The sequence below is a fragment of the Corylus avellana genome, chromosome 5, assembly GCF_965113065.1.
Source record: "Corylus avellana chromosome 5, dhCorAvel1.hap1.2, whole genome shotgun sequence".
In the NCBI taxonomy this organism is placed as follows: domain Eukaryota; kingdom Viridiplantae; phylum Streptophyta; class Magnoliopsida; order Fagales; family Betulaceae; genus Corylus; species Corylus avellana.
This window is the reverse complement of record NC_142494.1, coordinates 30,413,877-30,430,592: the sequence shown is the minus strand read 5'-3', so window position 1 is coordinate 30,430,592 and position 16,716 is coordinate 30,413,877. Positions and strand designations below refer to the sequence as shown.

Below are 16,716 nucleotides of genomic sequence, written 5' to 3'. Positions count from 1 at the left end.
AATCAATTGTCAATACAGATTAATATGCAGAGATTTAATTGGAAACGCACAAGTAACAAATAATCGATACGAGGGTTCAGAAAACAACTTCATGTTGATTGAAGAATGTTTGAAAAACCAGCAAGCACTAAGCAAAAGAAAAGTAGGATGCTTCAGTGCATGAAAATTAATAAAAAGAAGGTAATTGACAAAGCAAATTCTGAGATTACAAAACATCTCTTATATCAGCAATCAGAATATAGAATCACTCAGAAACAAGAACTTGAAAATCTTATGGATATTTCATATACACATGCAAAAGCAATGACACTATACAGTGTGTTTCCTAGATCCGATCCCATTGAATTTTAGTTTTAAGGGGCATACCTTCAGATATACATTAAATCTCATGGACAAATTGGTATGTGGCTTTCACTCATTCATTCCCTGCAGAAACTATTCTTCAAAGAACTTGGATTGGAATCTTCCAAGTCATGATTCCAGCTTACATTTGGAACCGTACTTTAGTTCTAAAGTCTCACAGAAATGATAAATCTTTCAACGAAGGCATGCAATACCACGACAGATCAATAACCAGATCACGAACAGTATTACACAGATAGCTGCATCAATGGCAAGAACAATTCGTACTTGGCGACACCACTTCTTCCGAATACTTTGAGAGCCTGGTCTGACCCTCATTGAGCCTAAATCCTTCTGTAATGAGACCGAGGAACTTACTCCACTTTGGTTATTAGAATCCAGAGCTTCCAAATCAGCCTTGACTCCTCTATCCGTAGATCTTCGGTGCTCGTCCAACTCAATGTCTCTCATTCCAATCACATGATCCTTTGCCTTCTTTTTCTCTTGCTTGCTAGATTTGCTCAACAAAGGGGCTTTTGTAGAACTAGCAGCTTCAATTTGTCCATTTGCATTACTTGGTGATGGAGACAGACCTGCATGAAGTGATGAAGGTGTTTCAGCTGTCCAATCACTCCTGCTTTGAGAAACATTCTCCAGCGAGGTGATCAAGTGGCGGATGACAGGCACTAGCTGTTCTTGCATGCCAATTGAGTTCATACTTGAAAAACTTCCCCTTGAACCTTTTCTAGCCACCTTCTTAAATTCATCTCTCACATGCTCCAGGAACTGAAGAACACCCGAGTTACCCAGACCCTCATCAACAATTGTGAAATAAACACAACCATCTTCCATCAAAAACCCAAAAGTCCTTTTATGCATTGTCTGGAAATACCACTTGTGGAATGGGGGAGCCCTTTCCAAGCACAAAGCAGCCAAATTCTCAATTTCATGGTCTCCCCCACTATGCGTGTACAGAATCCGGTTACTCCTTTGAACGCAACAGTAATAAACTGTATTCTGAATCGTATCCATTACAATGGTGATAAAAACTCCCTCAACTTTATTCTGCAGCCAATTCCAGTTGAAAAACAAGCTTAGAATGATAAAAACACACTCTGTATTATCCTTGTTTCTTTCTTTCCAGGTTCCAGATCGTCAACACCCACTTGACTTTATCACACACCAAGCAGTCTCGTCACCATAAAAGCCTGAGATTAATTAAAACTGTTAATATAGGGCTCTGCAATACCTTTTCGATTATTCCCTTTTCTATGTAGAAGGTAGGGTGCCGAAGAATCTATGCAATCAGGATTTGGCAAAAGAAGAACCCAATAAATCCCTCAACCAAAGAGGCAATAACCAAATAAAATGCCAGTAATTCATCTGCTGTAAAGTAAAAAGCCTCAAATAAATACCAACAGAATCCCTCAGCTAAGCGTTCAAAAGCAAGAATGAAGTCTCATACCTGCCTAGCGATCTTCACAAATCACAAACACCCACATAAACAACAAAAACACAACTTTGCCATGGCACGCCCTCTGTAACCAACGAACCAAAAAGGTACAGATGATCAGAGGTACAATCTAAAAAATTTCAAACAAGCCCAATTTGAAAAATGTTAATGAAAAATCATCTGGGCTACCAAGTAGATCATCGTCAAGCATTTACCTTGTAAAGTCAAGCTCTAAAGAATCCTTCAAAAGATGTAGCTTCAGAAGCCCGTGAGAGAAATAATTGGAGATAATGAAATAGGCGTTTACAGAGGGGTGGTAGTGGTATTAACTGTTTGACTTTTTGACCTCGTTGCTTTCGTTTTTGTCTTCGACTTCCACTTCCAGTCCCCAGAGACCCCGTCATTTCTAATTTGGCAAGAAACCTTATTTTTTTCTTTTTACACGAGACTTGGAAAATATGTTTGAAAAAATTAATTTATTTTTTATTATTTGGTTGAAAGCTTGAGAATAATATTAAAAAAAAAAATAGCTTTTGCAATTTGATTTCTTAGTACAACTGGAAACCACTCAAAATCGTTGCACCACGTCAAATATTGTTACCAATTATTAAAAAAATTGGGAAAAATTCACTTTACTCATTGAATTTTTAGAAGTCTTTCAATTCGAACCTCAATGTTTAAAAATTGGCAATGTACCCTCTGAATGTTTCAAAAATTTTCAATTTAGACCCTCGTTACTAATTTATGTCTAATTAAACGGAAATCATCCCATGTGTGTCTCATGCGAAATTTTGATGCCCTCTATTCTAATTTTGTCCTCATTAAAACTTATGAAATTATGTAATTACCCTTCTTTAAAATCTATGAAATTGGGGATAATTACGTAATTTCATAGGTTTTGATGAGGCCAAAATTAGAATAAAGGGCATCAAAATCCCATGTGAGACGCATGTGAGATGATTTTCGTCCAATTAGACGAAAATTAGTAACGGAGAGTCTAAATTGAAAATTTTTGAAACATTAAGGAAGTACATTGCCAATTTTTAAACATTAAGATTCGAATTGAAAAACTCCTGAAACTTCAAGGGTAAAGTGAATTTAACTCAATATATATATATATATATATATATATATATGATAACTCTGTAGGTTTTTGCATGATTTCAATTTTCCCTTTGAGATTTTAAAATCACATTTTAATTCTAAAGGTTTTTTTTTTTTTTTTTTTTTTTCACTTCACTCCCATCTAAAATTAATTAGGTGGTAATACCCTCGTTAATGCCACGTAAACAGTTTTAACATGTCATATGCCACATGTTAAAAATATATATATATTTTATTATATTAAAAATAAATAAAGATAAAGTTTTGGGCTATGTGGAGGTGGTTTACTTTATAAGTACATGAGTGCATCTAGAAATTAATCCATCACCTAGATTTTAGGTTTTCACATTTATGTTTAATAAAGGTTTTTAAAATTCATGCATGTGATGTGCTATTAAGTATCTTTTTTATTCATATTCATGACATTTGCGCCTCATAAGCTTTTTAATTAATAAACCGAACCCTAACAGATTGGAGGTGTTACATTACCCAAGTATTTCATATCAAAACCCGAGATAAATGCTTCTTGTCATGTAACAAGTGAATACCGGGCCTATTTGGTAAAGAGTTTTTTACTTGAATAATAATAAAAAGTTATTGATGTAATATAAAAATGAAATGATATTTGAATTTTTTGTGAAAAAAAAAAAGAAGTTATTTAGTAATAGGAAAAAAAAAAAAAAAGTTGGTTTCTAGCATTATTTCCTTTCCTAGATAAGCCTAATAGCCTTTTCCCGCTTAGCATAATAGGAGTTTCTGCAGCTGATGACGATCATTGGGGTGCAAAAGGGTAGGCTCCAAAAGCATAAAATCGAAGTTTGTGCATACTTGCATCACCTCAAGAGGCATTTTGCCATTTTCCATGAACTGTAGTTCTAGTCATCAAGAGGTTCATATCTGCAAAAAGATATTTCACATAATTGCACCAACCTCAATAACTTTATTTCCTTGACTCGGAACTGAAACTTTATAAATTAAACCTTTAATTCAAGATAGGTTATGGTTCAAATTGTTGAAATAAAACATCATCATGTGCAAATGTACTTACTTTGACTTATATCAGAGGGCACATGCATACAATTCAACATAACATGCTTGTCCTAAATAGCACATGAAGCTTTGTTTAGAAATTAAGTATAAAGATCTATACTTTGACCTTAAGCCACAATGACCAGCTTTATAAAACATAAACTCTAACCTTAGGTCTCAAGTGAAAACCTCATTGGGGAGACCCATGTTCTTGAGGAAGGGATATGAGCAATAAATCAATAATCTTTTGTGGTGGAAGGGAGCCAAGACTTATCACAGCTTCACCATACTCATTCACCACTACAGCCCACTAGGTGGCAAAATGTACCCTTAATACCATCTGTCTCTCTCTTTACACCCAAGACGATGTTGATTGATGCACCTTCTAGACAATACTTACGTTCAAACAAGAAGCAGCTGCATTAGAGCTCAAAAGTTCTTCTTGAAACCATGGTTTCCCATTTACAAGACATTGTAGCTCTTATCAATGCTAATGTAGTTACAACTCCTTTGACCGTTCGCCCATCACATTGATCTAATTAGAGCTGCTCTCCATACATAAACATGAGAATCACGATCCCAAGTAAAATTGGTTCCCGTTCATGGTATCATTTTCAATCAGACAAGATTGCTGTGTACCCTGAATAGTTCCGTGCATTTGACTAATCTCAAAAGATCCAAGATTTTTTTTTCCAAAAAGTTCTAAACTTCTCTTAGATCCTAATCAATTAGCAATCATTTTATTTAGTTTTTTCTCACCTTCTAGAGGAAAACTGGCCAATTCATGAGACTTGGTTCTTGCTCTTTAACATCCCACTTGGAGAGCAGGACTCAAGAGACAGCGTCTGATTCATGATGGCATTTGCAGCTATACTGGCTCAGTTCTTGAGATAGGTCAAGCTGTTCAAAAACAACCAAAAGGGACATCATCAATTGAAACAAACCATACCATAACATTTTAGCATACATATATTTAGACATGCAATAGAAAGAGCTTAGTAATTTATGAGAAATGCAAATGAAATTGTTTGTTATGAACCAGATTCTCTCTATCAATGTCTTTTGCAGACAAACAATATGCAGTTGTCGCCCTTGCTTCTTTAAATAAGTATAAATGAAGGCAGAAACAGTATCACCCTTGATGGACACAGACAACTATTAGCTATGTAATCTTTTCACCAGAAAGAGAGAATATTCAGCATCTGTTTCATACATCAACATCATTGAATGGTATTGAATGATGTCGTTAAAGGCACATCAAGCATCAAAATGGGGAACAAGGGCATAACCCGGGCAACAAAGTACTACTTCACAGAATCATAATGATGTGCACAGTAGAAATGTATATGAATCAAATGAAATTAACTACATGAGAAGAATTAATTCAATATGCAATGCTTGAAAAAGAGGGGAAAAAGAATAAAATTAAAATTTAAAAGGTGTGACAAAGATTAAGCTCGTGTGCAACAAACCAGAAATTACCAGAAAATCCATCAATAGGCTCATGTCGCTCAGTGTCATATCTTGAACCCGTAAATTCTCTCTCATGATCAAGAGAATCAGAGTTTCTTGCATCTTCTTTAGAATTGTTTTGGGGAAGTCTCGCATCTCCAAGGCTTGATTCAGATATTTGTACGGCTTGTGTTTCTTCCCAAGTATGGGGCCTCTGTTGAATCGATGCATCATGTACATGCGGTAGTTCAGTTGAAGATTTGGTGGCAAGGAGAGAGAGGCGGCAGAGTGGGCAGGTGGTATGGGTAGTGAGCCAGTGATCAATGCAGTCCATGTGAAACGTATGGCCACAGGCAGGTATCTGTTGAAGCCTGTCCTCTGCCTGGTAGTCCGCAAGGCACACTGAGCATCTGCAAGAATACAGATGTTACCTCATTTTAGTTTATTGAATGTACATCATATCAAATTTAATATTTCATGGGGTAATTACATTTCATTTTTCAACCACTCATCTATATTTCCTTTTCCAGAGATTCACACCCCTCCCCCCCTCCTCTAAAGGGAGAAGGAAAATAATAATAATAATAATAATAATAATAAGCTTACTACAATTTTTGTAATAACGATTTCTGAAGCTTTTGAAGAAAGAATTCATTCTCTGGTCATGACAAGTGGTAATTTAAAGCCGAAACATAATTAAATTCCCAGCTGCTCCCCCCATCGTCAACAAAGCTTACTGCATAGTATGATATTTTATCATACTACAAGTTAGACAATAGTCAACACGCTGACAGGTTTTAAACCTAGGCCTCTGGAACCATGCTGATGAGGCTTTACGACCAAGGTAGGTTCCATATTCATTTCTACGGCATTCAAATGAAGTTACTCATTGACTTCTTTAGTTATGTTTGACCGGCTTTGAATCTTCTTGTGTATGGGTATCCAACCTCCAAACTAAAACCTTTCTCCCCAAACAACTTCATATACTTTTGACACAGATACCAAGTATCCATACGCTTGGATTTACCTTTTCCACCTCTATAATCAACTCAACTCGCTCACCACTAGATACAATTATGATAGGGCTTTGCCCAATCCAATCAAAACCTCTACACTGGGCTCGTTCAAAAGAAAACTGAATAGTCTGAAACAATCAGTCCAGTTCAATAATCTGAAAAGGTGCACTTTCCGTCGAATTATTTTTCCTCTTTTTACTTATAGCAACATTAAACAGATATCTATATATTTCTAGAACAAATTGGACTAAACTCTAATAACCAATAAAGTATAAGTAGAAAGTTAAGAATCATCAGTATTAAATTGAATCAACTAGGAAAGCTTAACAGTTGGACCGTTATCGTCAAATAACAGAAATCCTAATGAGGAAGGGTTCAATATATAGAGGTTAAGGAGATATAGAATATAAGAATCTTTTTATTTTATTTTATTTTTATAAGTAATCGAAATATAGAAGAACACAAAGGAAGTCATTTTGTCAAATATAGCAATAAGACAATGCTAAATACTAAATAAGCATACCGACTTCGATAACTATGAGAGTCTGAGACACAGTCACACAAGTAAAGTCAACCAAAAAAGGAAGTCCACTCACTGTGTATCTCTGATAGAGAAGCTCTCCCTGTACACAATTATGGGTAGCATCTCTCTTAGTTCTTTCTTCATGCCCAATTCAGACTGCACAACCATAACCATAAAAAGACACAGTTTACACATACACACACAAAAGTAAGCATGTAAATAACACAAATTGGTGAAAACCAAGAAAGGGGAATGATCTTACCCTGGAGATGCCATTGTTGTTGTCAGCATAAGACGCTCGCATTCGAATAGACGACCAATAGGCCCTCTGACGGCGAAGATAGCACAAGTAGAAGAAGAGGAGGATGATAAAAGCAGAGGAGACAGGAATAGAGATAATCAAAGCTTGGTACATCCTCTGTGCGTTTGAAGCTCTTGATAAGGAACTACAAGGTGGATCTGAATGGCTATAAGACATCATTAATAATCCTCCAAACAACCCCCAACAATATATAATAAACGTAAAGGAACAACTGTGAAAGACAATATTATCATACGATGAAAACTCCGAGGATTTTGAGATTAAGAAGAAGGAGAGAGAGAGAGATTCGGAAGCAATCTAAGAAATAAGCAATTTGATTTCGTTGGATCAAATCCAAAATGAATTTTTGGAGAAGACCCAGATGAAAAAAATTAGAAATTGATTTGAATTATAGTAGAAGATACTAGATGATAAAATCTACTATTTTATTCAGAATCTGAAAGTGGAACAGAATGAAGCAGACAGCGAAAGAGAGAGAGAGACTGAGAGAGGCGAAGGCAATGCTGTGCTAGAAGTGTTCGTTAACCTTTTCGTGCTGCTGGAAGCCCACGTCTAGTTGGGGCAAATCAAAACAAAATATCCCCCAATCAAAAAAGCATTGTTGAGGGGGCATTCCGAGAATTGAACTCGGGACCTCTCGCACCCTAAGCGAGAATCATACCACTAGACCAAATGCCCTGGGAGACGAAATACAAATGGTGTATTTACTAAGAAAAAGGAAATAAATTCATTTTATTTTATTATAATCTTTTATTAGTTAAGCGAGGCTACTGAGTGAGTACTGAAAATTTGTCAAGTGGTCTGGCTGTTGGGCCACAGCTTTAAACTTGGGTTTCCTTTTCTTTTTAATAATATAAGGCTTGGGCTTTAACTCCGATCCACAAACATTTCAGAGACACTAACCTGACCACCAGGGCGTTAAAGGGCCTCCAAATAAATTAACGAGAAAATATATATATAGTGTGAGGCTCCGTTTGTTTTGACCTAAAATATTTTTAGGAAAGTTATTTTATAGAAAAATGTATTACAATGAAAATATTTTCTAGCGTTTGGTGCGCACACGGAAAATTACAAATATTTTTTATATTTTCATTTAATCATATTAATCTATAAAATGTAATTTTTATTCACAACATAAAATACTAATATACAATAATTTAAAAAATAAAACTAAAAATTATGTTTAATTAAAATATAAAAATTAACTAACAATAATTTAGTGTTTAATATGATTTTGCGTACACACCAAATACTAGAAAATGTTTTCCAGGAAAATGTTTTCAGTCGGGAACCCAATCAAGACTCGCTTAATTTTTTGTACATGCCAAATACTGAAAAATGTTTTCTAAGAAATCATTTTCAAGGAAAATGTTTTCCGACGAATCCCGGGCGGGTCCTGGGCAATGGGCGATGGGCGAGTCTCGGTCAAGTCCCAGGCAAGTCTTGACGGGGTCCTGGACGGGTCTAGGGTGAGTCCTGGTCAAGTCCCAGGCGGATCCTGGTGGGGTCCTAGGCAGGTCCAGTCAGGTCCCCGTTAAGTCTCGGGCGAGTCCCGATCAAGTCCCGGGCGGGTCCCAGGCAGGTCCTAGGTGGGTCCAGTCGGGTTTCGACAGCCGAGCATGTCTCGACTAGGTCCCGACAGGATCCCAAGCGAGTTTCGGTCAAGTCTTGGGTTGGTCCCCGGGCGGGTTCTAATTAGGTCCTAGTCAAGTCCCGGGCAGGTCTTAATCAAGTCCCTAGTAGACCCGATCAAGTCTCGGGCGAATCCTAGGTGAGTCCCGATCAAGTCTCTAGCTCTGAAAACTGCGTATGATCTTAAAAATTATAAATCTAATAGCCCCATTTTGTTTTGTCAAGAACTAAGATGTGCATAATTGCATGGTAAATATTTAAAAGTTACAAAATTATATATATATATACACACACAATTTTTTTTAACTAGAGAGAAAAACAAAGATTGACCTATATTTATTCAAATAATTAATGGTCTTCATCATCCCAACTTACCAACAGTAAAATAAACATTAACTTATATTATTTGGGTTGGGATAAGTTTATTTAATTTGTGTTTGGTTGGTGATTGGGCAAGATATTACAGCAAGTCATAAAGTTGTGGAGTAAGTTTCACGGTATGTTTGGCATCCAAGAAAAAAGCAGAAACAAAGCATGAGTCGTGCGCAAAACGTTTAAAGCCTTATTTTGATCATTGGCATTTGCTTTGCAGTCTTCTTCTTTCTATTTTTTTCTTTTTCCTTCTTTCTGTCTGAGCAAACACATCTTTGATATAATTGATCCCACTGGGCACGGCCCTCTTTCTTTGCCAGATTAGGGTTCATAGGCTCTTCTTCCATTTTCCCATCATATCATATCATTACATAATTAATGTACTTAGTGTCCATGTCAGAATTTCCAAAACAATGCCTTCTAGTGATTCCACATGTTTGAGTCCCAAGCGGACAAAGGGGGACTGAGAGTCTGAGACCATGAACAACTAGGTTTAACCTCTTATTCATGCTTTTGACTCTATTTTGGATAAAACATCTTAGTTTTGTAAAAATTCTGATTTCATCCTTGCAGTATTGTTTAGTCTCACTTATCAACCTATATCAACCTACTTGATAGCCATGTCTTTGACAATTTAATACTGGGATCATGTGCAAGAGCACGTAAAAGTAACTAGGGACAATATATAATAAGGACTAAGGGAACTTTGATCATGTATTAGTCTTTTTTTTTTTTTTTTTTTTTTTTGTAACATGATGTATAAGTCAATTTTTGTTCCGCAGTCAGGGGGGAAAAAAAGAAGAAGATTACGGAATATATGTATACATACATATTATGGGTTAAGGTCAATATGGTTCTGCCTAAACACACATCATGTTGTCGAGAAGAAAATTTACTTTCATTTTGCAAAGTCAAGAACCAATGACCATAGCTTTAACGTTTATATATCTCCACTAAATCTCACTATAAATATGGGATTCACGTACAGTGCAAATTTGATAGTAATTTAAGGGAATGAGTAGTGCAGTTTTCTCAAATATAGATTCACGAATCTTAATCTGATTGCTTAGTGTAGTTTGATGAGGATGATTTGGATCAATAATGCCATGAACTCGTAATGATTAGATAGATTTATTTATTGAAATAAAATAATTAATTAATTAATGGGTGCTTACTTACTTTATTTGTTTTGTTAATTAAGTAAGATTCTTTTTTTTTTTCCTCAACAATATTAATTAATTAATGTTATCATATTTGGAGCCAGCAAAGCCCAAAGTGCTTAAATAATGGGGAGTGTGCCAGTGTGGAAGGTGAAAGAGGGTAAGGAAACACTTTACGGGCGGATCAAAACCAAGAGTCAACAAATTTGACTTGGAGAAGAGGACTTTGATTAACGGTTTTAAACTGCCAGATTTAAAAGGAAAATTTAAACCAAAAAAAAAAAGATTATAAGAAAACCCTGAAATTACGATAATGGGGACCCCACATGCTAAGCTTAATCACGCCTCTCCTCCCGGCTTTTTGTTCCTTTATAACCCACATAGTCTGCCACTATCTCTCTCACAATTCCCTCTCCACTTGTTCCCAAGACTAGAAGAAGAAAAAAAATGGCTCCTCTTTCTCTTTTGCTTCTGATCATTTCCATCTTTATTCTATCTTCAACTCTTGCTTTCTCCTCACCAGTACAAGACCCTGATCTTGTTGTACAAGAAGTACACAGGTAATTAAGCTACATTCAAAGATTTATTGAAAATTTTATGTGCACATTTTATATATAGGTAAAAAATGATTTATGCATGGTTATATAATTAATTATGTGTCACGTACATTTTATTTTTCCTAGGAGCATCAATGCGTCGAGGAGGAACTTGGGGTATTTATCCTGTGGAACCGGCAACCCAATTGACGATTGCTGGCGGTGCGACCCGAACTGGGCCAAGAACCGGCAGAGGTTAGCAGATTGTGCCATTGGGTTTGGAAAGCATGCAATCGGAGGAAGAAATGGTGCCATCTACATGGTGACTGACTCCGGTGACGATGACCCAGTGAACCCCAGGCCGGGGACTCTACGGCATGCCGTGATACAAGATGAGCCGTTGTGGATTATTTTCCAAAGAGACATGGTTATCAAGCTGAAGGAAGAGCTAGTGATGAACTCTTTCAAGACCATTGATGGAAGGGGTGCGAGCGTCCACATTGCAGGAGGGCCATGCATCACCATACATTATGTGACAAACATCATCATCCATGGCATCAACATTCATGATTGTAAGCAAGGAGGACGCGCCATTATAAGAGACTCCCCTCAACACTCCGGCTGGTGGACCGTGTCGGACGGCGATGGGGTGTCCATCTTTGGAGGGAGGCATGTATGGGTGGACCATTGCTCGTTGTCTAACTGCCATGATGGTCTCATTGATGCCATCCATGGATCCACGGCCATCACCATCTCCAACAACTACATGACCCATCATGACAAAGTCATGCTTTTAGGCCACAGTGACTCGTATACACAAGACAAGGACATGCAAATCACTGTTGCCTTTAATCATTTTGGAGAAGGGCTAGTACAGAGGATGCCGAGGTTAATTTAAATAATTTTAATTTTAATTTTTTTTTTGAGATAAATGGTGCTTTAAAACTAACAATTTAATTATAATATGTTAATGCAGGTGTAGGCATGGTTATTTTCATGTGGTGAACAATGACTACACTCACTGGGAAATGTATGCAATTGGAGGGAGTGCTTCGCCGACAATCTACAGCCAAGGCAATAGATTTCTTGCACCCAATGAGAGGTTCAAGAAAGAGGTGACGAAGCATGAGGATGCGCCGGAGAGTGAATGGAGGCATTGGAACTGGCGGTCGGACGGGGATTTGATGCTGAACGGAGCATACTTCCTGCAGTCGGGCGCAGGTGCATCTTCCAGCTATGCCAGGGCATATAGCCTGAGTGCAAGACCATCGTCTCTGGTGGGTTCAATGACTACCACCGCTGGTGCACTTAGTTGTAGGAAGGGTTCCCGCTGCTAATTTAATATTAGCTGGAAATAGTACTACTGTGGGAATTAGGCAAGAATAAAGGATGTGAGAAGACTATTAATCCTTTGTTGCCAGCAGTTTACTATATATTTGTAGTTTTCCAGCCACTTATTTAACCACTTAAGAAGTAATTAAGATCTTAATTACATCTTCTGCATGTGCATGGGGATTTATTATAATTGGCTGTCCGAATTGCACGTAATTTTAACAGTTTCATAGAGAAGAGACTGCAAAGTCCATCCATTTGAAACGGGTTGATCCCACACCTCAAACTACCGGGCCTACAATTCTAGCAGCCAATTGCAAGGTCGTTATTGGGCAATTCATCTCTTACTAACCCCCTCGCTTTTTGGTAAAATGTCAAAATTTTATATATCACATTTTTATCTTATTATGCTAATGTGGTAGGGTGTATTAACATTGAATCAACTTTTGTTAGAATAATAATAATAAAAAAAAAATCTAATCACTACTAGACTTTTCTCGTCAATATAGTGAAATAAAAGTAAGATAAAGATGTGGTGTATAAGTAAATAAAAGAGAAATGTTATATATTACACATTTATCCCACATGGCCGGGACGGAGGTGGCCACCCCCAACTCATAAGGAAAAAAAAAAATTATGGTAAAAAAAAATAAATTATAAGGTAATTTTTTTTTTTGTGGCATATTAGCCCTTAGCAACACAATTTATTGGCTCTTGGCCCCTGCCCCTAATAAACTCTACCTCCGTCCCTGACAAAGCTGATATAGCACTTAAATCAGCGGTTGTAAAAAAAAAAAAAAAAAAAGGTCCAAAGATCGACTAATAGACATGGCCAGATCAACAACCCAATGAGATGAGTATAGTATAAGAATGAGTATTGATAAAAATTCTTAAAATCATATAAGAGGCCTGGGATCTAATCTTATTTATATTTTGTGTGGCTAAAGGCTAAAGGCTTCCAGCCTTCCAGGTCTGAAAACAAAAAAAAAAAAAAATGTTATAATGAAAATTAAATCAACCGAATTTTTGGTAAGTGCGTTGCTAGTAAGAAAAGCAAGTAATTAGAGATAATTGTAAGAATCGAGGGTTTTAACCGACAAAGGAAAAACTGCAACCCCAAGTGCTTCCTTTTTCCCTGTCAATCTGCAATCGCCAAAAGAGAATCTAATTTACCTTTATAACCACACGAGTATCACATCTATATATTTGACTAATTTGGTACGGTGGGGCTAACATTCCCTTAGCTAGTAGGAAAACATACTCATTGTGCTTACTACCCATGATTGACTAATTTATTGGATTAATTAAATCTCTTGTTTCAAAATGTTAATAGTTTAAATAATAAATATAAGAACATTTTTATGCATGGGGCTCACTAGCTTGTTAATACAGGAAGCGAACTGCTTTAAACATGTTTTAACAAATAAATCTTTAAAAACTTTATCTTATTCAATGTCTAAATTAGTAATAAATTGAGCAACAAAATTACTAATTAAGCTAGAGATTTCTATCCATAAGTTACGTGCACCATTTTCTCTCTTTCTCATCTACTCTTTGTGCATTCCAGAGAATTGGTCGTATATATAACTAATATAAAGTAAACAAAAGGTCGGTTGGTGACATTGCTTCGGCCATATATGCATGGTCAAAACAGAGGCAAAAAAGCCACCCTGCTTAGATTCCCGGATCGCCGTACGATCATTTCCACCCATGAAAAGAAGTGTTGATGGTAAGTACGCGTAGAAAAAAGAAAGGGCGAAGTGATGTTTTGCGGTGGCTTGACCACCCAAGTTTGATGTGGGGGTGGTTTATGGTGGAGTAGTTGAACCACCTTAAAGCATGTTTTTGGTACCCTAGAGCGTTTTGGGTAGTAAATCATCATTAAAACAGTTGATAAGAGGGGTTTGAGGGTGAGGTTAATTAATCTCCTCAAAATATGTTAATTTAAAGGTAGTTGGTCTGACTCTTTTAAGACGTTGCAAATAGATCGTTCTATTAATTATTTTGAAGATAATCGATTCACCCAAAATAGGTTTGAAGGAGATTGAACTATCCAAATTAAACAATCATTTTGCTTATTTTGTTCCATGCATTAATTTAATGATCGATATGTCTCGTTTCTAGTAGTTTATTGTGAGAGAATTGTAAGTGTGTGTATATATATATATATAGTATTAATACTCTTACATATATGATGATAATATAGTAGGAAAAGTTAACTATTGGGTTGGAGATGTAAATTACAAAGTAATAAATTAATAAGATTATTAAGAATGTATGTCAGCAAATGGATTATCCTGCTCCTCTCACAAAATGCTTTTAACCCCAAAAAAGCACATACATATAAAATTCAAAAAAATTATTCAAGGAACAAACAGACATATATAATCCCCTAAGAATCAAATGCCTTCCCCCGTATTAAAAAAACTAATACACGAATTTAATCAATAAATTTAATATGGAGATACGTAACAAGCACATGCAGACGCAAAGAATTACTGGATATAAACAACATCTCAAGCTATCGTCTTTCGCTTAGAGGACGAAGAAGCCAGCGATGAAGGCAGCACCAGCTGCGGCAGAGACCTTGAGAGCGGTGGCTCCACTCTGTGTGGGTGAGGCGGCAGGGGCATCATCAACAGCAGGCCCTGAGGCGGGTCCATCTGCAGGAGTGGACTCGCTCCCGGGGGAGGGTGGAGATGAGGCCTCGCTGCCGGGGGCGGAAGCGGAGTCATCGGTGGGTGAGGCGGCCGGCGTGGTAGGAGAGGCGGTGGGAGAGGTAGCTGCACTCTCAGGTGGAGATGCAGAGGGGCTGGAGGCTGAGGCCTGAGGAGTGGCGGCTGAGGCTTGTGGGGATGAGGCAGATGACTGCGGAGCCGAGGCCGGTGATGATGATGATGGCGGGGTGGGTGAGGATTTTGGTGTTGGTGAGGCGGTGGGGGTACTTGTAGGAGCTTGAGCTTCGGCGGCAGCCACCCCAGCAATGGCAACAAAGATGAGAGCCAAAACAACAACTTGATGTGCCATTTCAAACTAGTATTTTTTTTTTTTTCTTCTGTGTTGAGTTCTCTGTGTATATATATGATTGCTGTGGATTCTAAAGATTACAGTACTTCTCTAAGATATATAGAGAAACACTGCACCGTAGAATGAGGAAGAGGATGGAGATGGGAAGGGAATATATAGTGGGAGGGGTGGGAGGGAAGCTAGGGAAATATATGGAGGAGAAGGAAGACAGAGGGATTGTTTTGGTTGTGGTTTTCCGTTAAGTTAGTTGGTGTTTTTTCCGGTTATAGGACAAAGGATAGGAGAGGGAGGAGGGTTTTTGGTGGCTTTGGAGGACGATTGGCCCGGGTCTTTTGTTAGAAAGTGCTTGTGACACTGCCAAACTTGGATCTCTATGGTCCAAATTAGATACCACCAGGTTGTTAATTTTATTCATTTTGCTCCACAAACATAATTAATAAAAATTAACAGACAAAATGGCCTATTGTGCCCAACTTTACCTTAGGAAAATTTTTCATATCATAAAGCTAATATATGCATAACATTTGTCCATAGACATTAATATAGTATAAGGTTGTCAATTTTTGACATGAAATTAATGTGTTAGGGTTAAGGGGTCTAACACAATCCAAACTTAACTTGTAAACAACATGAAATTAGCAAGTTGGAGTTGAAAGATCTGATCCGTTTAATTCAAAGAATTGTATTAGGGTTGATTTATATAATCTTGTACCAATGCTTTAATACGATTTGAACTTAACATGCGAATACGAATTAACAATTCTAGTAGTCTATACCTATTAGGAAATCAGGAAATCAGTCAAAATGACACTTTCGAGACAAATTGAGCCACAACTCTCTACCTCATTGAACGAATGGAGATTGATCAGGTGCAATGAAGTTGCCCATCGACCATCGCACATCCGTTATGGGTCCTTATCAAATCTTCAATAACACCAAACGAGCCTCTAAGGATTGATTTGAGGCACAAATGGTGAATTTGTTTTTGGACTCATTAGGCTCTGATTTGACCTACACGATCGAGTTAAGCACTAAGACAAATGATTCAACCTATATCAAGTCTTATATATTTGGAAGTTCACTGAATATATATACCCTTTGAAGTATATTATCCCTACATATATATATCCTTCAAAAAAAGAATAATGATAGAAGATTGTCATAACATCCATTTTGCAACTCAAGTCTGTTACTCTTAATTAAGAGCATCTCTAGAAATGCTATGCATTTTAGCTAATTAAAATGTACTATTTTTTTACTTTACCTACTATTTTTTAAATACAAATTTTCTATTTTATTTTTCTATTTTCTTTAAATATTATGGCCCAATATTTTTTATTATTTTCTTAAACCACCAAGAAAGAAGAGAGAACGATGATTTAATTTATAACACAGACAAAAAAAAAAAAAAAGGAA

The 16,716-nt window shown here is 36.9% G+C and overlaps 4 protein-coding genes and 1 non-coding gene across 11 annotated transcripts; 1 reads left to right on the top strand and 4 right to left on the bottom strand.

Annotated features, from left to right (window-relative positions):
- Positions 1-134: 134 nt before the first annotated feature.
- Positions 135-2,579, bottom strand: LOC132180264 (phytolongin Phyl1.1). 2 transcript variants are annotated; one of them, XM_059593016.2, is made up of 3 exons: positions 2,011-2,579; positions 1,808-1,880; positions 135-1,725 (listed from the first exon to the last, which is right to left on the bottom strand). In XM_059593016.2, the coding sequence occupies exon 3, from the start codon at positions 1,372-1,374 to the stop codon at positions 538-540; it is 837 nt and encodes a 278-aa protein (XP_059448999.2). In that variant the 5' UTR covers positions 1,375-1,725; positions 1,808-1,880; positions 2,011-2,579; the 3' UTR covers positions 135-537. The 2 variants fall into 2 exon arrangements, with proteins under 2 accessions (XP_059448999.2, XP_059448997.2); XM_059593014.2 differs by having other exon boundaries at positions 135-1,550.
- A 395-nt stretch (positions 2,580-2,974) lies between these two features.
- Positions 2,975-7,842, bottom strand: LOC132180263 (RING-H2 finger protein ATL58). 6 transcript variants are annotated; one of them, XR_009440095.2, is made up of 6 exons: positions 7,182-7,842; positions 6,993-7,075; positions 5,411-5,790; positions 4,098-4,828; positions 3,948-3,999; positions 2,978-3,796 (listed from the first exon to the last, which is right to left on the bottom strand). XR_009440095.2 is itself a non-coding variant. In XM_059593013.2 (4 exons), the coding sequence occupies exons 1-4, from the start codon at positions 7,398-7,400 to the stop codon at positions 4,824-4,826; spliced, it is 687 nt and encodes a 228-aa protein (XP_059448996.1). In that variant the 5' UTR covers positions 7,401-7,842; the 3' UTR covers positions 2,978-4,823. The 6 variants fall into 6 exon arrangements, 1 of the variants encoding a protein (XP_059448996.1); XR_009440096.2 differs by lacking the exon at positions 3,948-3,999 and having other exon boundaries at positions 2,975-3,796; positions 4,688-4,828; XR_009440094.2 differs by having other exon boundaries at positions 2,978-3,999.
- Positions 7,843-7,847: 5 nt separating this feature from the next.
- On the bottom strand, positions 7,848-7,919 carry TRNAP-AGG (transfer RNA proline (anticodon AGG)). The gene has a single exon. It is a non-coding gene; the product is annotated as a tRNA-Pro (tRNA).
- A 2,918-nt stretch (positions 7,920-10,837) lies between these two features.
- LOC132180261 (pectate lyase) lies at positions 10,838-12,465 on the top strand. Its single transcript, XM_059593012.2, has 3 exons — positions 10,838-10,965; positions 11,089-11,829; positions 11,918-12,465. Exons 1-3 carry the CDS (start codon positions 10,853-10,855, stop codon positions 12,276-12,278), a joined length of 1,215 nt encoding a protein of 404 aa, XP_059448995.1. The 5' UTR covers positions 10,838-10,852; the 3' UTR covers positions 12,279-12,465.
- A 2,112-nt stretch (positions 12,466-14,577) lies between these two features.
- On the bottom strand, positions 14,578-15,403 carry LOC132180260 (uncharacterized). Its single transcript, XM_059593011.2, has one exon. The coding sequence runs from the start codon at positions 15,298-15,300 to the stop codon at positions 14,809-14,811; it is 492 nt and encodes a 163-aa protein (XP_059448994.2). The 5' UTR covers positions 15,301-15,403; the 3' UTR covers positions 14,578-14,808.
- Between the last annotated feature and the right edge of the window lie 1,313 nt (positions 15,404-16,716).